Source organism: Protopterus annectens, chromosome 8.part1, assembly GCF_019279795.1.
Source record: "Protopterus annectens isolate FY-2018-M chromosome 8.part1, PAN1.0, whole genome shotgun sequence".
NCBI lineage: Eukaryota > Metazoa > Chordata > Ceratodontiformes > Protopteridae > Protopterus > Protopterus annectens.
Window position 1 is genome coordinate 549,170,076 of NC_056742.1, and position 24,510 is coordinate 549,194,585.

The 24,510-nt window shown below is 40.4% G+C and overlaps 1 protein-coding gene across 1 annotated transcript in view; it reads left to right on the top strand.

Annotated features, from left to right (window-relative positions):
- Positions 1-24,510, top strand: part of CENPT (centromere protein T) — a 687,603-nt gene that overhangs the window by 598,208 nt on the left and 64,885 nt on the right. Inside the window, exon 11 of the mRNA XM_044082068.1 lies at positions 15,766-15,862. Coding sequence (XP_043938003.1) covers positions 15,766-15,862 — 97 coding nt within the window. The remainder of the gene's footprint in view (positions 1-15,765; positions 15,863-24,510) is intronic.

Here is a 24,510-nt window from a genome sequence, read left to right on the forward strand (position 1 = left end):
TTGGGAGGAAGGGCACAGCAATATGTAAGTGTTGTACTATTTGACTGACTATGGCCTTATAACAGATAATATATAGCAATATAGCAATATGTAAGTGTTGTACTATTTGACTGACTATGGCCTTATAACAGATTGTGACTGTTGCATAACACCTGCAGAAGGTAATGTAATGAATGTCAGCAATTATCACCTCTCTGGGCATGCATAAGTTTGCAAGTCATTAGCACAGTGCACTATGCATAACTTTGCAAGTCATTAGCACAGTGCAGTTACAATATAGCGCTGAGTCATTGTCACTTTTCAGGTAAAACTGTCAGCAGCTGTCACTTATTCACATAAGCAGAAGTCGTTATCACATTGATGAATGCACGACTAACATTTGGCTCTTTTCCCACTTGCAGTGATTGCAGTACACCCCAACCCCCTCCAAACTACTTTCATATATCATTTATAAAATTTCAAGAATTATCAGCAGTCTAGGAGGAAAATTGTAGACATTACATCTTCAATTGCTGTTTTTCTTGAGAAAGTGGCTGGAATAAGAGGATTTGTGGTGTACTTTATGAATAATTTGAGTATATATTATTATTGACTGCCTTGCATCCTTTCATTTGACAGAAAATCATAATTTTATTTTAACTAAGGCAATGACAATATCCAAACTCATGTGTTGTATTTATTTGAGACTGTTATGCACTGCGGTGGTAAATTATTTCCTTTGCTTTTGAACTATGAAGTCATTCTGTTGCGTTATTTGTTATAGTATATCTCTTTTATTTATATATATACCTCACTTTGTGAGTGAGATCTGTTTGGTGAGCTAAGTAGGGTGTAAAGTAGCTGGGGAGATATATATATATATATATATATATATATATATATATATATATATATGTATAGACACATTCAGGCAGTTGGGATCGAAATCTTTTTATAGCTAAGTAGTTTGTGTGTGAGGCTGCATTGTTGGTGGATAGCGAGGTAGTTTGTGTGTGAGGCTGCATTGTTGGTGGATAGCGAGGTAGTTTGTGTGTGAGGCTGCATTGTTGGTGGATAGCGAGGTTTCAAGACAGAGTCATTTTGCCACCTGTTCACTGTTATTTCAAGGCTGTTAGATGTATGCATTATTATCATTGGTTTTGTATTATGAATCTTTAATGTTGTTTTATAATGATAATTGATAAGTGATGCAGTTGGGAGCAAGCGGTATAGGACATTATTAGTGTATTAGTGTTTCTTTTCATTTTAAATGCCCATAATAGACCTCGTGGGAATCTTGTAGAATAGGAGTAGTTTCAAACTTTCTGTGATCTGTTGTGCTTGTTCTGTAATAACCTGTTGGTGGTTTACTTGCAGTTGCAGTGCTTTGTATGGCTAGTTAGGGTCTTCCCTGAAATGTATGTATAGTTTGTTGCTGAGGTAAAGTAAATGCATGCTATTTTTCTTTATTCACTGGGTGGATGGGTGACCCAGCAGTACACCATTTTCTGGCACAACCAGATTAATGCATCAACAGCAAAGTTTAGATCTCCATTACCAACTGTTTGGTCATTTGGAATGTATGTTGTCATCTAGGCTGACTTGATTGGTACATGCCCCAAAGATGTTTTGGAACAAAAAAAACACTGGTTATTGGAAGCTCTGTGACATCAGAATAAACACAAGAGGATCGGCTCCGAACCAATCCAGCAAGAATGAAGGCGAGATTGACAACTTTACATTTACTGGTTTTCTTATTGTTGTTCTTGGTAATGTTCTGTAGTCCCATAATGACATAAAAGTGTGTCATATCATATGGGACTGTAGCTATTGTATACAGGCTTTATTTTTCTTCACATGTGACAAAATTAGCAAATGGGAAGCTACCGTTGTGTAAGTAATGAGGTTTCCTAGTTATTACTGCTACTTATGAGGAGTACACCAGTATATCAGTTTTGTAGTGGTCTGTTGTAATCACTTTTGCTTGCTTGTAATACTTCCGCAGATTGGTCATTAATTAATAATTTGATTAATGGTGATATTGTGTTATAGGATCTTGAACTGCTTTTATACATGGCCTTCATTGTCTACTTTATATTTTTAGTTAACATAATAGAAATTGTATTTTTTTTCAGTTTGGGCATGGTATTGGGCATTATATGGTTGTAATAATGTTTGGTGTTTGGCATTAGATTAATTTAAAGTGCCTTTATTGGTCATAATACTAAGTTAGAGACTCTTTCAGTTTGTCATTTTGTAAATTCTGTTAATCAATTATTCCGAATAGACTTTTGTGATGGCTTGCTTTTCTGGGGATACTGTTAAGATTGTTTGAGACTTTGCTGTACACACTGTGATTTTGTTGGATTAGTTATTTCATATGAGACTTTGCTGTACACACTGTGATTTTGTTGGATTAGTTATTTCATATGAGACTTTGCTGTACACACTGTGATTTTGTTGGATTAGTTATTTCATATGAGACTTTGCTGTACACACTGATTTTGTTGGATTAGTTATTTCATATGAGACTTTGCTGTACACACTGATTTTGTTGGATTAGTTATTTCATATGAGACTTTGCTGTACACACTGTGATTTTGTTGGATTAGTTATTTCATATAGCTTGCTCGCATAAAGCTGAAGTGTTAAATTGCTATCTACAGTATTTATTTATTCTCTGTAAGCTGCTGTAGGGGAGTTCGAGTCCTGTCAGGCAACTTTTCACTTTCCAGCATGATTCTGTGCACTAGTATCGAGTCTTCCAGCCCTGCTTCCTTGTGTCTCATATGAGAAGATCTATAGTTCCTATAGTCTTTGACCATATCACTTACCTTCCATTGTACAGCACTTTTCTGGTAGCTTTCTTCTGCATTCCTTCAAGGTACCTGATATCTCTTTCTTTATGTTGTCTCAAGAACTGCATGGCGAGATGCAGTCCAACCACACGTGTGTAGAATGAAAGCATTATTTTTTGGTTTTGGAATCTTCCCATAATGGTATAAGTCATGAATCTACACCAGTGCCTTTTCTTTACTACACTTATTTACTACTTTACTACTACAGTTGCAATTTGAGATTAGTTTTCTTTGCAGAGACTGGTATGTGGAAGTAATCATAATTCGCTCCACCTTGACTAAACCCCCAATTCCAGTGAAAAGCAGATAGTGGGTTTATTCTTTTGTAGGTTACTGTAATTTTATCAGGCCAGTTGCTTCACTATAAATGTATTTGATTTGACTGTATTTCTCCCCTTTTGTTTGTTCTTGGAGAAAGAAGTATTGTGAGAGGGAGACATAGGAAGCGGAAGGGAGATAAATGTACATCAGTGATGCAGTCTTAGGTTGTACTCAGAACAACATGCATTTATCTTATTTCATTTGCAACCACCCCCAAACATTTGTGTGTGTATATATATATATATATATATATATATATATATATATATATATATATATATATATATAGAAATATAACGATAGGTGCATTGATTTTCACATGCCTCTGCAGGTATATTACATCAGAATGTTGTATTGCATTGTGTTTTTCAGGTGTGATTTCAAGTGTAAAGCAACACAGCCACCACCAAAGATACCATCTGTTGAGGAGAAAGCAAGCAGCGTTTACCTGTTGGGTGAGGAAACTGACTGTGATGGTTGTAGCAGTGGTTCAGACGATGGTATGCACCTTGATGTACCACATAATGCCAACCAGAGTGAGGATGATGATTATGACTCGGATGATGACATTCCACTCGCACGTCTGTGTGAAAAGGCCATTGCCTGTGATAAGGATGATGCTCCTGTACCCGCCGTTCCTGAAAGACCACTACCAGTTGCCAAAGCAGACCTGACCAGTAATTATGTCAGTGACCAAGACAGTGAGGATGAGGTGCCACTTGCACAACTAAGGAAGGTGCCCGCACACAAGTTGGCCACACACTATGGCCACCAAGGGCATTCAGAGTATGACGCAGACGATGACATGCCTTTATCTGTGTTCACGAAAGCACCTGGTCTAAATGACACAGCTATGCAGTCCTCCACAGTGCATGGCACTGCAACTGCTGATAAGGGTGTGGATGTGCCTTCGCCTGTGCATGATGTGGGAAGTAGTCCACAGTTTGGTGATTGTGATGGAGATAATCCTCTAGATAGGAGTCCAAGTAGCTCCTTGTCAGAGACTGATATGGGGGTGCCTCAGCAGGGAACATGTGTCAACAGTTCACTACCAACTGCAAGCAGTACAATTGCTACTGGCATTCAGAGAGCATCATCTCTCAACCCTTCAGCCTTTCCCATTTCCAACTGTTCCTTGCGACCCAGTCAGGTACGCCGAGCATACCCACCACGTAAGATCACGTGGGAAAAACATCTTCAAACTTTACACATTGAGGAATTTGTGGGGCCAGTAGGACCAATAGATCACTTGGGCTCAGATAGCACAGAGATGGACTTCCTGAATTTGATGTTCCCAGAGGAGCTATACACCTGTATTGCTAATGAAACAAATCGCTATGCTGCACAGAGGCAGGCCGCAGCAGGCAAGGTCGATACTGTGTGGAGTCCTGTGTGCCCAGGAGACATACGCACATTTTTAGGTGTCAGAATATACATGTCTATTGTACATGTTCCTGAATTGAGGCAGTACTGGGAAACGCAACATGTATATGGTCGCTTCCCAATAGCAGAGTACATGACCAGAGATAGGTTTGAAAAAATTCAGCAGTACTTCCACTGCAATGATAACAGCCTGAGCCTACCACATGGTGCTGTGGGTCATGACAAGCTACATCACGTACGGCCAATACTGGATGCAGTGCTTCATGCATGCAGGACACGTTACAATGTGCATCGTGAGGTGGCTGTAGACGAAGCCATGGTTGGCTTCCGTGGACGCTTGACATTTAGACAGTTTATGCCTGGTAAGCCTGAGAGGTATGGCATTAAGGTGTGGGTGTTGGCAGACTCAACCAATGGGTATGTACGTGAATTCCAGGTATACACTGGAAAAACGGAGCAGAATACAGAGGTCGGGCTGGCACACAGAGTTGTAGTTGACTTAACTAGGGGACTGATTGGCAAGAAGCATCACATTTACTTTGATAACTTCTTTACCTCTGTTCCACTAGCACAGCAATTGCTGAAAGATGATCTATACTGTTGTGGAACCATGCGCACAATAGGTCAGGATGGCCTCTTACATTCAACAGACAGGCCATTGGAAAAGCAGCTCGAGGCTACTACAAACAATTGCAGAGTGGACCACTGCTAGCTACTGAATGGAAGGATAGCAAACCAGTATTCCTCCTGTCAACTAACTGTGACCCAACCTTGCCAGTCTCCAGCACATACAGAAGAAAGCGTGATGGAAGAAAGACATCAGTGCCATGTCCACCAGTTGTAAACATGTACAACAGTTACATGAATGGGGTGGACAGAGCAGATCAGCTGAGGACACAGTATCCCAGTGCCAGAAAGGCCCGCAAATGGTGGCTGTACTTGTTCTGGTTCTTATGGGATGTGGCCATTGTCAATGCTTTCATTATATTCCGTGAAAGTATCAGACATCAGCAACTATCACGTTCTGGACGTATTATTCCGCAACACAGTTACAGTTCGAAGGAACCTAGGCTTGCATCTACTTGCCAGTTACACAAAGAGGAAAAGATGCACTGAGATTACTGTCCCAGAGGCTGTGAGCCGATTTGAGCATGGCTCTCACTTTCCAGTGAAGTGGCATAAATCAAGATGTAAAACTGTGCCAGCAAGGGTAAACGTGCTGAGCCATCATGGGGTGCCCAACTTGCAAGGTCAACCTGTGTGTTGAATGCTTTGGAGAGTACCATGGCCATAAATTTCTCCCATAGTGCTGTGGGCCTTGGGTGTGCCACTGTGATGTAATGGTTCCCTCGGCAAAGGACACATGCAAAAAAAACAGCCTGGGTCAGTCTAAGCCTTTTGACATGTTGCCTTGATGTAGCTCTCCACTCAGTCTCCCTCCCTTCAGGTGTAGTCAGTGTATGTAGGTCAGGGCAACAGGGTTTACATTAGCTCCTCCCTTCTGCCCATTGCAGAAAGGACACATGTAAATAGAACAGGCAGAGGTAAAGCAGAGTGCCTCACCTGCCTTTTCAGTGTACATGTGCTCTTTCTGTGCCCCCATGTCAGTTAGCAGCCAAGCCCTTCAGCACGAATGCCAGGAAGGTCCCTCTTCACTTTTGTTTTGCCAACTGCTCTTAGGTTGCTGGGTGCATCACAGGGGGCATACCCAGCCAGCATGGATCTTGTGATCCACCGGGATCGCACTTGGGAACCTGGAGACTCTACAGCACAGTCCCATAGTGCTGCTGTCCTCGGTAAGCATGGGCTTGGGTGTGCCACTGTGATGTACTGCAAAACATGCAAAAAGACACAGCCTGGGTCAGTCTTGGTCTTTTGACATGTTGCCTCGATGTAGCTCTCCCCTCAGTCTCCCTCCCTTCCAGTGTAGTCAGCGTATGTAGGTGAGAGTAGTAAATGTATGAAGGTCAGGACAGCAGTTAGTGAGTTACTTCAGTCCCTCATCCCTTAGGTCCATTGCTCAATGGGCACATGTAAAGAGAAAAGGCAGAGGTAAGGCAGACTGCTGCCACTGAAGGAGGTCATGAGACCATAGTGGTATCAGCAGTCTGAGTGGGCAGCCGGCACAGCTATGGGACACTACAGATAACCAACATCTGAAGCCCCATGCCTGTCCTTGGCATATTAGTGGAGCGGCGGTCCTTACCCTGCTTTTTCTCTTTACATGTGCCCTGGCTGTGCACCCTTGTCAGTGTCCACCCATGCTTTATTTCAGATGAGGTAAGACTGGAAGGGAAGATGTTCACTGGTTCAGAAGGGATGGCATTCACCTACCTGAGGAGGGCATTGCATTCTTCTTGACCAACCTCCACAATGGCGTGAGGAGAGCCCTGCATGATTGTGAGAAGAATGGAAAACACCCATGACCAAGCTGGACCAGTATAGTAAGTAAAACACTATTATGAAATGTGTTATGTAAAATTTATTTCTCTGAGCTTGGCAAATAACTGTTATGGAAATTATGATTTTTTTTCATATTTTTGTAAATAACTTTGCAAGGGAGCATCTGAATGTGCCAAGTAATATCTCATTTTGAAGACAATATTGCTGGTTCTAATATGGTAAAATAATTGTGCCAGTATGTTTGACACATGTGCAGAAATCAAAGTTTGTTTAAGACTTATGGTTATGGAAATTATGATTTTTTTTCATATTTTGGTAAATAACTTTGCAAGGGAGCATCTGAATGTGCCAAGTAATATCTCATTTTGAAGACAGTATTGCTGGTTCTAATATGGTAAAAGAATTGTGCCAGTATGTTTGACACGTGCAGATATCAAAGTTAGTTTGAGACTTATGGTTATGGAAATTATAATTTTTTTCATATTTTGGTAAATAACTTTGCAAGGGAGCATATGAATGTGCTAAGTAATACCTCATTTTGAAAAGATTATTTATAGTTCTAACATGGTAAAAGAATGGTACCTGTATGTTGTACTCATAGGCAGATAACAGAGTTTGTTTCTGACTTAGGTTATGGAAATTATGATTTTTTTCATATTTTGGTAAATAACTTTGCAAGGGAGCATCTGAATGTGCCAAGTAATATCTCATTTTGAAGACAGTATTGCTGGTTCTAACATGGTAAAATAATTGTGCCTGTATGTTTGACACATGTGCAGATATCAAAGTTTGTTTTGGACTTAGGTTATGAAAATTATGATTTTTTCATATTTTGGTAAATAACTTGGCAAGGAGCATCTGAATGTGCTAAGTAATACCTCATTTTGAAAAGATTATTTATAGTTCTAACATGGTAAAAGAATGGTACCTGTATGTTGTACTCATAGGCAGATATCAAAGTTTGTTTCCGACTTAGGTTATGGAACTTATGATTTTTTTCATATTTTGGGAAATAACTTTGCAAGGGAGCACCACATTGTGTGAAATAATGCATCATTTTGAAGACAATGTTACTCCTTACATCATGGTAAAAGAACTGTGTCTGTGCACTGTACACACGTACAGATATCACAGTTTGTTTAATCTTGTACGAATATGAAAATTACACATTTACAATACTTCTCATTATTATGCCCATATCTTTGCGAGGGAGCATGGTAATCACACAAATTATACATCATTTTGAAGCTATTTAGATGCACAACTTCTATACTGACACGTAGGCTCTGTCTGTTACAGGTGATGAGATATTATGCTTTGTTTATTTATCAATTATGAGACATAATATATTAATCATATGTCTGTGAATATCTCATGAAAGGAGTGTCACACAGTTATGGGTAAAGTATCATTTTAAAGCTGACATTCATACTAACAAATTAAATTCAAATTGTATGGGTCTGCGTGGTACATAGACCAAGATATTGTGCTTTGCTTTTCCAAAAAATTAAAAAAATTGAACAATATCAGCATTCCTTGCCAAATATTTCATTATGACTTTGATATGCACTATCAACATTTACACTGTTGGAAAGGTCAGTGTCTGCTTAACAACTTTCGCGTTTACACTTTTAGTCTAGCTCTTATAGAGAGTTATGAGCATTTGTTTTCTGTATAGTATTACAAATGGATTTTCTGAAAATGAGCTCAGGCTGCTCTGTTGTCCCTATGGTGGAATTCAGCAGGCAGCTTTTCCTGAGCTGCTCTGGAGTGAATGAGTTAAATGAACCACCTAAAACACAAAATAGAAAAAAAAACACACGGCCAGTGGAACAAACTGCACACAGCAAAGGTAGTTTTTAAGATTTAATAACACACAAATAAATACTCTCTAGTGCCTCGGCAAACACAGCCTTCTTGTAGTTAATACAAAATGAAAAAAGAACACTGCTTTTAAATATACAAGTCATTTGAAGAAATTAACAAATCAAAACTCTTCAATTACAGAAGGGCTTTCCAATTGCACTCCTTATTTAAGTCCTTAGGAGCCAATGTATCATATTTAAGAATCAAACTTCTCTTTAAAAATCAAGTTATTCTTTAAACCAACAGCATCCCTTTTAAAAACCTGTTCTAAAATGCATGCTTTCAAGTCAGAAAACACCCCGTCATGAATCAAATTAAAATGCGTAGCCAATGGATTGTCATAATTTTTATTTTTTATGTCTCTAATATGCTCCTGCAGTTTCACCTTAAAAATTCTTTCCATTTCCCCGATATAAAAGAGGCTGCAGGGACAAGAAAGCGCATATACTACTCCTTTTGTAGTACAAGTATGGGATGCCAAGGGGCAAAATTTCACCCCATTAATTTTTTCAAAGAATCTCACCACATATTTACATATTGAGCACTTTCCACATGGACTTGTCCCCAAAATATCCAATCTCCTATCCAAAATTTCACTGGGGGGGGCATGCAAATTGTGTACCATCATATCCCTAACATTTCTCTCTCTTATATGATATTAGGGGGGATTTATATAGATTTTTGACACTATTTTTTGCTTTAAAAAGAAAAGCCCAATAATATTTAATAATATTAACAACTATTAAACTAAAGACATTATAACCAGTAACAAAATAAAATGTTCTGTCTCCTCTACTTACTAATTTATTTACCTCAGAATTATTATTTCTACTCACCATATCACATTTATCCTCCTGTGGTTCAGATAACTTTTTTAAAGACTGTATAATTAATTCTTCACTATAACCTTTTTGTTTAAAAACAATACACATACATATTTCATCTTGTAACACTTCAGGATTATTACATAACCTACTAACCCTTAACAATTAATTATACGGTGAAGCATTTAATACATGAGAGGGATGGCAACTTTTGCTATCCAGGAAATGTGCTCCATCATCCAGCTTCCTGTCGGTTTTACTGTTAACAGTATTATCAGTAACATCCAGCTCCAAATCCAGGAAAGTTACAACTTACCCTGTTTGTAAGCCATCAAATTGCAAGCCAGAGCGATTACCTTGGAAGTCCTTTACAAAGGACTCAACCAAATTTTCCCCCACCCCACCCCCACATAAAAATTTCAAGTCAGTAAATCTATAATGTGAAACTACATATTTTCTAAACAAACTCAACTTATACAAAAATTCAACTAAAATAAATCTATAACTAAATTAGCATACATAGGTGCAAAGGAGGCACCCGTAGCCATCCCCTGCAGCTGATGATAAATACACTGATTAAATTCAGAAAAGTTATTAAACTAAAATATAATAACTCTAACATAGTCACTCACTGGACTTGCATAAAGAAAAACTTTACAGCTTTAAAGCCTACTGCATGTGAAATACTGGTATAAAGGCTTTTAACATCAATAACAATCCAAAAATATTTTTTTTCATATTTCATTACTCTAACTTTCTCTAAAAAATCAAAGGAATCCTTAATATAAGTTTCTAACTTTACCACATATTTAAGTAAGTATGAATGGACCATTTTTCCTATACCATGTAACAAGCATTTTCAGTTGCTACTACTGGACGACCAGGGAAGACCAAGCTTTTATGGATTTTAGGTAGACAACATTTGGCTAAGGAACTACCTTCTATTTTGCATTTTACATCTACATATTGTTTCGTAAGGTAGCCCAACCTATAACCTTTCTCTATTAATTCTTTGAAATTATCCATAGTTGTGTAATATTCTCTCTCCTTTACTATCCTCCTGGAGGGTCTGACCCAGACAAATAACTAGTGTCAAAACCATGACGCAAAACTCTATGCAAAAATTGCATGATAGTACCTTTTGGGAAAATGACCTCCCCTGCAAATTACAACATTGATAACACTCCCCTATGAGTAGACCCAGTGGTAAGGTACTTGGGAACTCAGGTTGACAGTAAACTGAACTTTAATCACCACATGTCCATGGTAGTGAGAAAATCTTTACACTTGGTGCAATTTATAATTAAGGGCATGACATACAGATCGGAGGAGATCATAGTCCCAGTATACTCAGCCCTTGTTCGATCAGTAATAGAGTACAATACACCCTTCCTTGCCAGGTATTTACAACAACTGGAGTAGCCACACAGGTTCCGCACTAAAGGAATAGAAGGTTTAAATAAAATGACCTATGTGGACCACCTCAAAGCCCTGTCCCCTGTTCTTGGTCTTCTACAAACTACTGAGGGGCAATCTATGCCTAACCTGCAAGGCATTCTCTGATCCAGCACTGGTGATCTGCTACACATTGGATATTTCTATTGCAGGAGCATAATCAGTGTAAGGATCTAAACCCAGTCTATGACATAAACAAAACGGTACGTGTCTTGGAGATTAGCCTTTCCCTGGAAGAAATTTCCCATTTATATGAAGCTCAGCTCTTCCCTAAGCCTATTCAAATGCAGTTTGGATCAGTGTATGGAAAATTGCAGTATCATCCCTGGTATGTCGCCTGTGGCCTTTATGGTCAAGGGCAGTTTGTATATGCCCTAAGTCACAGGTGTATACCAAAGCCTTTCTATCCAAATACAAAATGAACCAAACTGCAGCAGAATTCAACGTTTTAATGATAAAACCTCATAAAGGCTACAGTTGCCTGCAATTTAATAATACTCTGTTAAAAAAATACAAGGCACAAGTGCTTTCGTTTGCAGTATAAAACATTCAAAGTCTTCAGATCCATTTTAAAATCACCATATGATGGTGCTTTTATAAGCTGAGTGTCACATGACTACACTCTCTTAAAGAGAACTTGCCTTTAAAACTATAAGCAGTTTAACCATGTAAAGCACCTTGAAAATCATCTTTTGCTGTAGTTGGTATGCAACTTTAAAATGTTTCCTATAGACATTGTATCATTTAAACTGGATACATAGTAGCAGTCAGGTAAATTTGCCTATATAATTCTTTTTGTTCTAAAACAGTTTGCCACATCCCAACCTGTAAATCAGCACGCACCTTCTCCAATATTATAAACTGAAAGGTGTGATCTATGTATTGGGAAATGTGCTTATGTAAAACATTAGACATTTTTGCTGTTTTTATGTAAGAGATATTCATATATTCTTGATCTCAGACTACGTTCAGTCTTCCCACTATAGTAAGCTTGACAACACCAAAACATTTACAATATTTCAGGTCCCCATCCCAAAGTTGTATATAAAAAAGATAGGAATCTTAAATATTAGAGAATATACCAAAAAAAATAAATTCACAGATTGAAGGATACACACACAAATGCGGAGCCTGTCCACAGTGGCCTTATATAATGGTGACATCAAGATATAAAATAAATGAGTATAATAGTAAAAGGGCACTAAAACGGTCAGACAAGAAGTGTGGTATTTGCTGCTATTTGCAAATTATATCAAGCATACTATATTCCGAAGACTGAATGAAAGTAGCTTTATGGAAAGGGGTGAACTGTAGAAGCATTTAAGAGGCAGCTGCTAAGTTCACTGTACACCATAAAGCAAAGCACTGCATACTAGATTCCTTTTCCATGTCTAGAACAGTCTTTGCTAAGGCCATTCCCCAGGTGCTCATGAATTTGAGAAGAGCGTTCTCCAGGTGCTCATGGCTTTGCTAGGACCATTCTCCAGGTACTCCTGGACCTCATCCTTAATCTGTCCATACAACTTAAGCTACTTAAGCAGCTTTAATAATATACATAGAGCAGTTGTGTAAGTAAATCTACCATAATAAGTTGATGTTCAAATAAATCACTGTTGCACTAGCCATTACCTCCCTCCACCCCACTTATTTTTATATGTCTTATTGTCAGGGTGTGTACTTCACATGTTTTTACTGGCATTTTCTTTTTTGTCAAGACCTTCACCTCCTTTTTCTTTGTTGGCAAGAAAGATTTTGACATCCATTCAGCTGATTTTTCTCCCTTGGAAGCTCTTGTCTTCAGCAGTCTTGGTGTTAAAGGTAGCAGAAGGCTTTGGAAGACTGGCCAGCTGCTAGATCCTTGGCAGGATTTAACCCATACAGGTAGGCTACTGCAGCACTGATTTATTCAAATATATTTTGTTATGGTATGTTTACTTACACAACTGCACTTTATTACACTCCACAAAGTCTTTCATCAAGGATATTATTTTTGTGAACTCGACTCGCCCATTATCTGGTCTTGCAGCTCCTAATAACGCAGATGTCTTCTTCACAGACCTCATCAGAGTGTGAAATTACTTTTTTTTTCTGAGCATCATAGGGCTGATACTCTGTAAGGCAAATTCCTGTGTGATCTGTTCATTCCAGCGTTGGCGAGAGAACACTGCATCATTCCAGCGTTGACGAGAGAACACTGCATCTTTTAAGGCAAGTTCCTGTGTGATCTGTTCATTCCAGCATTGAGAGAACACTGCATCTTTTAAGGCAAGTTCCTGTGTGATCTGTTCATTCCAGTGTTGAGAGAACACTGCATCTTTTAAGGCAAGTTCCTGTGTGATCTGTTCATTCCAGCGTTGACGAGAGAACACTGCATCTTTTAAGGCAAGTTCCTGTGTGATCTGTTCATTCCAGCGTTGATGAGAGAACACTGCATCTTTTAAGGCAAGTTCCTGTGTGATCTGTTCATTCCAGCGTTGACGAGAGAACACTGCATCTTTTAAGGCAAGTTCCTGTGTGATCTGTTCATTCCAGCGTTGACGAGAGAACACTGCATCTTTTAAGGCAAGTTCCTGTGTGATCTGTTCATTCCAGCGTTGACGAGAGAACACTGCATCTTTTAAGGCAAGTTCCTGTGTGATCTGTTCATTCCAGCGTTGACGAGAGAACACTGCATCTTTTAAGGCAAGTTCCTGTGTGATCTGTTCATTCCAGCGTTGACGAGAGAACACTGCATCTTTTAAGGCAAGTTCCTGTGTGATCTGTTCATTCCAGCGTTGACGAGAGAACACTGCATCTTTTAAGGCAAGTTCCTGTGTGATCTGTTAATTCCAGCGTTGACGAGAGAACACTGCATCTTTTAAGGCAAGTTCCTGTGTGATCTGTTCATTCCAGCGTTGACGAGAGAACACTGCATCTTTTAAGGCAAGTTCCTGTGTGATCTGTTCATTCCAGCATTGACGAGAGAACACTACATCTTTTAAGGCAAGTTCCTGTGTGATCTGTTCATTCCAGTGTTGACGAGAGAACACTGCATCTTTCCATTTTGCTGTCCTATAAGAAGTTGAAGCCTTTGGATAGGCTGGGCATGATGTATTTTTTTTTTACTCTGCCTTAATGGAGTGTGGAAGTCTGAATTGTCTGTATAAATGCTGCTAATTCTGGTCCTCTCTTATGGGCAAGTTTCTGGGAGAGTTTTCAGAACTCTTCCATGGTTGTGGGATTAAGTCTAGGGAAAAACAGCAGTTCCAGTAGCATAGAGGGATAAAGTCCTGACTACAGCTCAACCAACCCGTGTTTGATTTCCTGCTTGGGCAACTAACAGAGTGATAGGAAAGGGATGGGTGTGCACATCCAAGGTGGGAGGGCGCTCAGCGATATACTCACTAAGGGGAGGCATGGTCCAAGGAGGGGATTTGTCCTTGACATAATCAACAAGCTTGGGAGGGGAGTAGTTAAGTCATAAAAAAAAAAAGAAAAAAAAAAGTCCTCCCTGGATGGAAGCACACAAGAACCAAGTCCTCAGGATCCATGACCAGCCCCAGTGAAAACTGAGCAAGTCCAGGGGTGTTGGAGATTAGCTGGTAGACTCAGCATCGACATTGGGTACTGGGGGCCTGGACAGTAAGCATGAGGCCTGATGGGGACTAAAAAAAAAGTAATCTCTGGAAAAATGTTCCCACACATGAATTGGTTTAACAGTATCCATTGATCAGTTGAATAGTATTTGATATGGCTTGTTTAAGGTCACGCTATATTGCATTGAGAGCAACAAGTTGAAAATGACTCTTGCTCTTCTATTATTTCTTTGACTTTCATCACAGAGTGTATGCAGGTAGTGACTGTCTTTTCGGCTATGTACTGTATGTGAAAGCAAAGGACAGTTACATAATCAGTGTTAAATAATCACAGATTTTGCATGTTGGAGCACTGTATATGTCTGACAATTGAAATATATTACTATGGCTATTATTTCTTTCACATTTAGACATTGGATATATACACCAAAAGTGTCTTACCTTTTGGGGAGGTAGGCTATATGTGACAGCAGAGGGCAGTTACTCAATTACTTCATTGGTAAATACTAGGTTAGCTCGCCCTGCAGGCCATTTTAAGCCTACTCAATTTCCCTTCAAATGTGAGACTCAAACCCTGTGTCTGTGAAGTAAAAATGTTAACCAGTATTCCAATGCCGACTCCATCTTCTGTAATCAGAGGGTAGAGTCATACCCTGTACCTTGTATCCATGAGCCCCCCTCCCCTACTTGGTAAGGATTGTTGGAGAGCATTGTATTCGTCTGTGAAGAGCACATGGAAATACTCATCTCTGGCCGTTATCCTTTCATGTATTCACAATCAGAGATGAAAACGGCAATTGAATGTCTTTCTTGAGGGCAGAATGTTTGTGAAATTTGTAACACCTAAGTTAATGCTATTTAGCTTTAGCTATTGTCTGAAAGAAGGAAGTGGTTCTTATTCCTTAATTTCTCTCACCTCCTTACCTTCCAGCAGCATATACGCATTCCTAAGTACAAGTTTCAGTAGTCTGAGTTGTTAGAGGCAAATTTAACTGGTCTGATTTAAATCATGTTAGAATTTTGAAAGAAAGATTATTTATTGTGTTTGAAGAAGTGTTTGACAGTGGAGGAATTCTTAATATTTTTGTCTATCTTATCTAGACTGTTCTTCGAACAGACCTGCTTTTCTTCAAATACGTCAAGCCTCATCTTCTCCAATATTGGCAAGATCTCATTTCCTGAAAACAACACCATCCATGTAAGTATTAAAGTTTTCGCACAAGACATTTCAGGAGCTGTCTTAAACTTGAAATATTCATGTACAGTTACTGAAAACCTATTTCTTTAACTTAAATGGAGGTGGGGGAATGAAGACTATGGAGGTGCATGTACCAAAGCTTGTGATTTGGGGCTCATATGCATAAATTTTCATTTTCAAACTGCAGAAATGAACTTTGGTCTTAACGATGGGGATTAGCTTATACACAGTGTCAGCTGTGGCTTGAAGACTCCGTCTCAAGGCAAGTCAGTAGGGTACATAAAAGCACCATAATTGTGGATGTTGGGAGGGTCTTGAGAAAGTGTTGGTCTATGGCATCTGTAGATCACTAAGGGAGGTGGCTCACCCCTTTCCAATACATTTTTCTAACATATATGGTGAGGAAGAACTAACCAGTACTGACATGTTGCTGTTAGCTCCTTCTTTGACGTTTATTTTTTCTTGGGTTTTAGCATAGTGCATGCAAGATTTTCCAGTTTTCAGCAGTTAACCAACATAGATTTTGGTAGCTCATACTGATGCTGGTGGTGCACTGCAGACTTGGTAGGCGACGAGACTTTCTTGAGTTTTGCAACCTGCCCTCAGCTAACTGCTGTGTACTCCTTTTGTTAGGAGATGTTTATGGAGATTTGAAATTTGTCAGAAGGGTCAGAGAGAGAAAATAATTCAAGGAGTTGTTAATTGAAACATTCTTATATGAAAAGGCCATTGCACATAAGTTATTTTTTTTAATCAAGCAGGGAAGGGGCCTTTTAGTGGTGGCAAGTGACAGATGTAAGTCTAGCATGTTTACCGGGTCTTGTTCCGATGTTGGTCATGCAAAAGAAAGTTAAAGGATGTACATCAGAGTTTAATGTCAGAAATGAGAGCAAACATTGTAAAACGTGTGTTGCTTTCAGTACTGCTGTTAATGTTTCAGTCCTGTGTGTGTGGGAGAAATTCCTAAATAGGGCTGCTGGTTCTTTCCTGCTCTGTTGCCCTTTGTTATTCTTCTTCCCATTCTTTGGATTTATGTTGGGGGGGGGGGGCAGAATACATGTTTTCCCCATATAAAATCTGATTATGACAGCTACAGTTATTTTTCTGGATACTGTTGATACTGAGGTTGGATTTCTGTCTGTGCCACCAGTAGACCAGGTTTAGGAGCAAATACTGATTTGCTTGTTAGGGAGCCTATAACAAGGAAGATAAGAGATCCTGTAGAGGTACTAGAAATATTTTGGAAATTTTATGAAAGTCTGTATAAAGCAGAGAAATACGGAAATCAAGAAAAGCTACAAATAGAAATGTTTATGGGAAAATGAAATATGCCAAGGTTAGAGATAGATGAGGGTCAGTTACTAATAAGATAGGAGGAGATGAGATAAAAATGGTGATGTATAACCAGTCAGCAGGAAAGTCCCCAGGAATAGATGGTATTCTTGTGGAAGTTTGGAAGCAAGAAGAGAAAAAAATGATAATGATCTGGAAGGTGTTGTTTAACAGTATTTTAAGAGAAGAAGCCCCAACTTCCTGGAGGAGAGTGGTGGTAATGGTAATACCTAAAGAGGGTAAAGAGTCATCAGATCCAGCTTCATACAGGCCCACTTAAATCCTAAACCATGATTATAAGTGTTTGTCTATAATGGCTAAAAGAATGGCAAAGGTGATGCCAAAATTGATAGATATGGATCAGTGTGGCTTTGTGAAGGGGAGGCAAATATCTGACAACATTAAAAGAACATTGTTGATCCGGGGAAAAATACCACTGTTGGTGGGTCTTCATGCAGAGAAAGCATTTGACAGAGTAAGCTGGGAGTCTGTTTGCATTCCCTGATAAAATTATAAGGTTGATTAGGAAGGATATATGTGGGATCGGAGGCGAAATTTAAAGTGGGGTGGGTTCCTCTCTGATAACTTCTGTTTGAGCAGAGGAACGAGGCAGTGGTGTCCTCTTTCCTCTTTGTTGTTTGCACTATGTTTAGAACCATGGCAAAGAAAATAAGGGACTCAGAAGTTCAAGGATATAATTGGTAGTCAATAAAAGCTGTATTTGCAGATATTATTTTATAACTCCTAAAACCAGAAAAGGACATTTCAGTGTTGTGCAACATTTTGAGGCAGTTTCATATCTTTTTGAGATACAAAATTAATGAAGCTAAACCAAAGGCAATAGCTGTAAATTATGTACACACACAAGAATTGGTTCAGCAATATCTTTATGTATGTGGATATTCTAAAATGAAGTATTTAGGATTATGGATTATAAAGGATTCTGGTGTGGCAGCTACGAATATGTGGAAAGAGTCCTAAACAAAAGCTAATACAAAAACTGAGAAATTGGAAGCTCTGTTATATGGATATGGATAGCAAGATACAAGCAGTTAATAGGTCTTTAGTCCCTTTAGATGTTCATCGTGTTTCACTGTTGCAGTCATTACACTTGGGTTATCCTGCTGGCAGGCTACCCGTAGTCGGCCTGAATTCCAAAGTCCTGGTCCGGCGTCGGTTGCTGTTGCCTCTTCCCTGATGTCAATGCGACGGGGGTATAAAAGATGCAGCCGACGCCATTTTCTTCAGTCTTTCTTGCCGCGCGGTGGCCGAAGCAAAAGCAGTTCGCAAGTGCCGGTCGGCCGACTCCTGAGATTTTCGAATGCGAATTTCAGATCCGAAGTCTTCAATAAAGCTAAGTACCCCGTTGGGAAAACTTTTTTCTTGCTCTAGACTGATGTCAGAAAAAGTTAACAATTGTATTTCTTGTGGGAAGCAAATACCTCATAAGGATTTTCATTCTTACTGTATTCCTTGCCTAGGCCCTGACCACAACGTTGCTAGTTGTCGGTTTTGTGCTAGATTTAACCAACGCACTATTTTGCTTTCCATTATTTTGGCAGAAGGTTTAAGTATATAATGCCGTCGGAACAAACGATGACCGTAATTCATAAAAAAAAGCAAGGATAAAGACAAGGACAAGCATCTGAGGTCCAAAACCGACGACGAAGCCTCTTCTAGGCCAGTCACTGGTTGGCCGGTGCTCAGTAAGGCGCTTTCGCAGCCCCTGACTCCCGCTACCTCAGAGCCACAGACCACCTCCAACTCCCACCTGGAGACAGCTAGGCCTCTGGATACTCAAGGTGTTGGCCGTTCGGAAATTAATCCCTCAGATGGGTCTGGAGCCGCTGAGCAGGCATCGGCTTCTGAGGGTGTCTTCAGACCTACACAACTTTATATAAAGCCTACTTCAGCATCCAAGACAAAGTCTAAAACAGTTTTAAAGACAAGGAAACCAGTACAGCATTCTCCAGGACAGAATTCTACACCTAAGAAACAGATGCTCATAATGGCCGAAGACCTAATTACTTTGATCAGGGGTTCCCATCCCCCTCCTGATAAGAGGCCTAGGCAAGATGCTGAATATGATTCCTCTGATCAGGTTTCCATTTCCTCTGATTCCTCTTCCGATCAGGGATATTCTGTTCCTCCCTGTGAGGATTCTGATGCTGAAGATTCTATTCCTTCAGCTTCTCCTTCTGAGGACTATTAATTTGGGGAAACCCTGCATACCATGAGGGAGCATTTCCACTGGGAGAGCCAAGATTATTCCGATTCCAAGAAAAGACTTAGAGACTTTCTTTTACTTCCTCAGCAGAGACCTCTTGCAATTCCCCCTGTTCTAATCATAGTAGATGATGTATTTTCAGAGTCCGGCCTGTCTCCAGACTCTCTACCTCCTGCCCCTGTTAAGCCGGACAGATACTACAGGGTTCCAGACTCCCACAAATTTCTTTACAAAAACCCTGCTGCTGACCCAGAAACTATCTCACAGGGTCCCAAAGGGGGTCAAGGCTGCTTTTGCTAAAAACCCTGTCCCATCAGATAGAGATTCTAGGGCTTTGGACAGATGGGGGGGGGGGAGTTTACACTTCTGCTATCTTGGCTGTAAGTGCTTTAAATTGTCAATTTCATATGTTCAAATATCAGCAATACTTAATGTCTTTGTTAAAACAAAAAATGTTGACAAATTCTGAATGTTCTGAGAACAAAGATTTGCAGGATTTATTGCATGCAGCTGAACAAGTGGGAAAACATACTTTGCAATGTGACTATGATTCACTGGAGGCCTCGTGCAGGGCTGCTGTTACAGGTTCTGTTATTAGAAGGCATGCTTGGTTAAAGGAACAGAATCTGCCTGATCATGTTACAGCAAAATGTTGGATGCTCCATTACAGCATGATACTTCGTTTGGTGTTAAGGTAGAAGAGGTGTTGAAGAAAATGGAGGATAAGGAAAAAATCTATGCAGACAGTAAAGGATTTCTTACAGGTACAGCCACCCAGGTTTAGCAGGAACTGGCCCTCTAAGAATTGGTCCTTTCCAGTGTCAGACAGACCACAAAGAGGCAGATTCAGATGCCCTAGAGGCAGGCAACAGCCCCAGGGCTCATACAGGTCCAAACAATGGAGTACTTCTACCTCCAAAAGCGGAGAAGACAAATCACAGCCTTATAGAAAACAGTCCCAATGACTTCCCTCTGCCAATGCCAAGCACTTATTTTTTGGCAGCACCCTTAGGGGGAAACCTAGCACTTTTTTCACAAAACTGGCACAAGATCACCCAGGACAAATGGGTCTTAAATATAGTCTCTCAGGGCTACAGGTTCCACTTTCACATCCTTCCAAAGGCAAAAGGTATGCCAGACCTGCCAAGCAATCAATGGCAAGAGGCACAAAAACAAGTTTCATCTCTCATGGACATGGGGGCTATTCAGCCAGTGCCACAAGAGCAGGGACAAGAATTTTACTCAAGACTTAGTACCAAGAAAGGACAAAGCCTGGAGACCATTTCTGGGCCTGTCTATTCTAAATACTTTTCTGGACGTCCCAAAATTCAAAATGTTAACTCTACAGCAGCTTCTGCCCATGCTGGATGAAAAGGCTTGGCTTGTAACTTTGGACCTCAAAGAGGCATACCTGCATGTCCCAATCAGACAATCTTGCAGAAGATGCCTCAGATTCTTAGCTGGCTCAATGCACTACCAATTCTCTGCACTGACTCTGGCTTATCTACTGCGCCCAGGGTCTTCACAAAATGCCTGGCACCAGTAATTGCATTTTGCAGACAAAGAGGAATTCAAATATATCACTACTTGGATGACTGCCTTATTCAAGCAAAGACCAAGGATATTCTACTGCAGCATCTGGCGTTTGTAAAAAGATTACTAATTTGCCTAGGGTACACAGTAAACGAAATAAATCAAAACTAGTACCCTCTCAAGAGATAATATTCCTGGGTGCAAGCTTAAATACAACTGCCCAGATGGTTTATCTCACGCCAGACAAACAAAGGCAACTGACTTCTTACTTCAAAAACATGGCAACAAAGACCCAGTTATCTGCAAGAAAAATTCTGCAGGCTCTGGGCTACATGGCATCCTGCATTCTACTAATTCCATATGCCAGACTGCATATGAGGAAACTACAGTGGTATCTAAAAAGTGTTTGGACTCAACATTGCCACAGCCTGGAAACAGTAATTACTCTCATTCCCTGCCTACAACAGGAATTCCAATGGTGGGCACAGGCCTGTCACCACAACAAGGGACATCCATTCACCTTACCCACCGCCAGGCAGACACTAACAACAGATGCATCAGATTATGCCTGGGGGGAGCGCACGTGGCAGGAAAATGTATTCAGGGCACATGGCCCACAAACCAAATATATCTTCATATCAATCAAAAAGAGATGCTAGTAGTACAAAATGTCCTGACAGCCTTCAAGGACCTACTTCATCCAGGACAACTGCTGATAAAGACGGACAATACTACAGTCATGTGGTACATAAACAAGCAAGGGGGCACACATTCCTACCCCCTCTGCTGACAAGCCATGACTTTGTGGAACGCAGCATTGACTTATCAAGTACATCTGCAAGCACACTGCCTGCCAGGAAAGACAAATACTTTGGCCGACGAACTAAGCAGAAACCTCATGGATCCCTCACGAGTGGAAACTAGATCCACAAATCTTCATCATGATAACAGGGTAATGGGGATGCCCAAACATAGATTTATTCACCTCCCCTCACAACTGCCAGCTACAGAGATTCTGCACTCAGACTGATCACAAACAACCATGAAAAGTGGACGCCCTTTCATTCAGCTGGAAAGCCCTTACAGTATATGCCTTCCCTCCTCTGCCTCTCCTCTCCAAGGTACTCCTAAAGGTCAGACAGGAGAAGCCAAAAATGATACTGATTGCCCCAGACTGGCCACGCCAGCACTGATGCCCAATCCTAAAGAGCTTGTCTCAAGGCCCAGCCTGGACATTGCCTCTAATACCTCATTTGCTGACCCAACAGAACAATCAGATCCTGCACAGCCAACTCAGAACCCTAAATCTGGCTACATGGCGGATAATGTAATCATTCAGAACATACCTCTCTCTAAAGCAGTTATGGATGTTATTTTGGAGGCCAGGAGGCCCAGCACCAGAAAATGTTATGCAGAAAAATGGAAGAGATTCTGTGCTTGGAACCAGGCACAGGGAATTGACTCGCTTGTATCAAATATTCCTCAGATTTTGCAATACCTAACTGAGATGCTGGACAAAGGCCTACCCTTCTCATCAATTAAGATCAATTAAGAGCCTCTGCCATTTCAGCTCATTACAACACGGACCCACCTATTTTTTCTCATCCACTGCTAAGACAGTTTCTCAGAGGGGCCAAAAGCATAAGACATCCAAGGAGAGCTCCAGTACCTGCATGGGACCTCAATTTTGTCCTGGAAAAACTCACACTGCCTCCTTTTGAGCCAGCCAATACAGCAGAGATATAATACTTGTCTTGGAAAACCGCTCTTCTCCTAGCAATAACTTCAGCAAGAAGAGTCTCAGTGTTACAGGCACTAATGGCTGTGGAACCTTTTATTATTTTCCATCAAGGCAGGGTTTCTCTAAGGACAAACCCGACTTTTATGCCTAAGGTAGTGTCCAGTGTGGCTCTAAACCAAACCATACATTTGCCTACCTTTTATCCAAACCCACAGAATAAGGGGGAGAGACTTCTGCATACTTTGGACATACACAGACAGCTACGCTTTTACTTGGACAAAACTAAAGCCTTCAGAAAGACTGAGCAGCTCTTAGTGGCATATGCTGCAGGTTCGCAAGGAAAAGCCATTTCAAAGCAGACTATTTCAAAATGGATAGGCCACTGCATTCGTTTCTGCTGTTCACAACATGGCAAATCAGTGCCCAAGGGCATTAGGCCACATTCTACCATAGCAGCAGCCACTTCAGCAGCCTTCCTCAGAGGATTACCAACCAAGGACATTTTGGAGGCTGCAACCTGGACTTCAGTGCACACTTTTACAAAGCACTACCATTTACCTCTCTACTCTAAATCCAGAGCAGGCTTCGCCACTGCAGTTCTGCAGGGCCTCATAGCCACTCCAAACTCTGTTTAGGCCCAGCCACCCAACCTCAGCTTTGGGATTCAACCCAAGTGTAATGACTGCAACAGTGAAACACGATGAACATAGTACAGTTGTGTACCTACCATAAATGTAGATGTTCGAGTGTATTCACTGTTGCAGTCCAGTTTACCCTCCCACCATCCCCCTTTTTTCTTTGCTGGGACTTATCTGTACCTCTCTATTCTATGCAACCTATGTGGTGTATTTGCTTGTAGATGAAGGTTATGTGCATGCTTTTTTATGATAATAATATTTACAGCCTACCCTTTTGGGGGCACCTGACATCTGGGGCAAGAAAAACTGAAGAAAATGGCATCGGCTGCATCTTTTATACCCCTGGAGCACTGACGTCCGGGAAGAGGCGACAGCAACTGACGCCGGACCAGGACTTTGGAATTCAGGCCGACTATGGGTAGCCTGCCAGCAGGATAACCCAAGTGTAATGACTGCAACAGTAAATACACTCTAACATCTACATTTATGGTAGGTAGACAACTGTACTTTTTTATACACAGATCAGGCATATTTTTAGCAACCAGAAGAGAATTTGCTAATAGCAGTTAATAAAGAGGTGAAATATTTAATCTGGGAGGGGAATGCACCAAGAGTCAAATGGGATAAGCTTATTCTTCCAATTGAATGAGGTGGTTTGGGAATACCCAAATTTGAAGGGGTATTTCAGAGCTACACAGTTAAGTCTCCTATACATAGCAGAAGCAGAAACCTGTAATTCAAAGTGGAAAGGGATGATGATGAAGGGAGAGGGTGGCTTAAGAAATAAGAAGAGACTGGGATTTTGGATGCAGATCCTTAAGGAAAATAACCATGCAGAACATTACACTCATAAAGTAGCAGAAAATAGTCTAAGAATTAAGCCAACATAGGAATGGAAAAAGGAGATTCTGCTGATAGAGGTGACTGCAATTAGGGATACAGACAGTAGGCAAGAGGGGCTGTAATTTATTTTATAAAACTGGCAAAAGAACCAGGGCATTGAGAACAAATAGGGAAAGGTAATAGAATGGGAAGAGGCCAAGAATTTATTTGGTCTGCAGGATAGAGATGGTCTTCCCTGTCAAGGATTAATATCAGAGATAGGCAAAGAGAAAGAAATAGGGGATCATAAATGAAAGACCAGCACTGGTAAAGTTTTTAGTAGAATCTAGAAAAG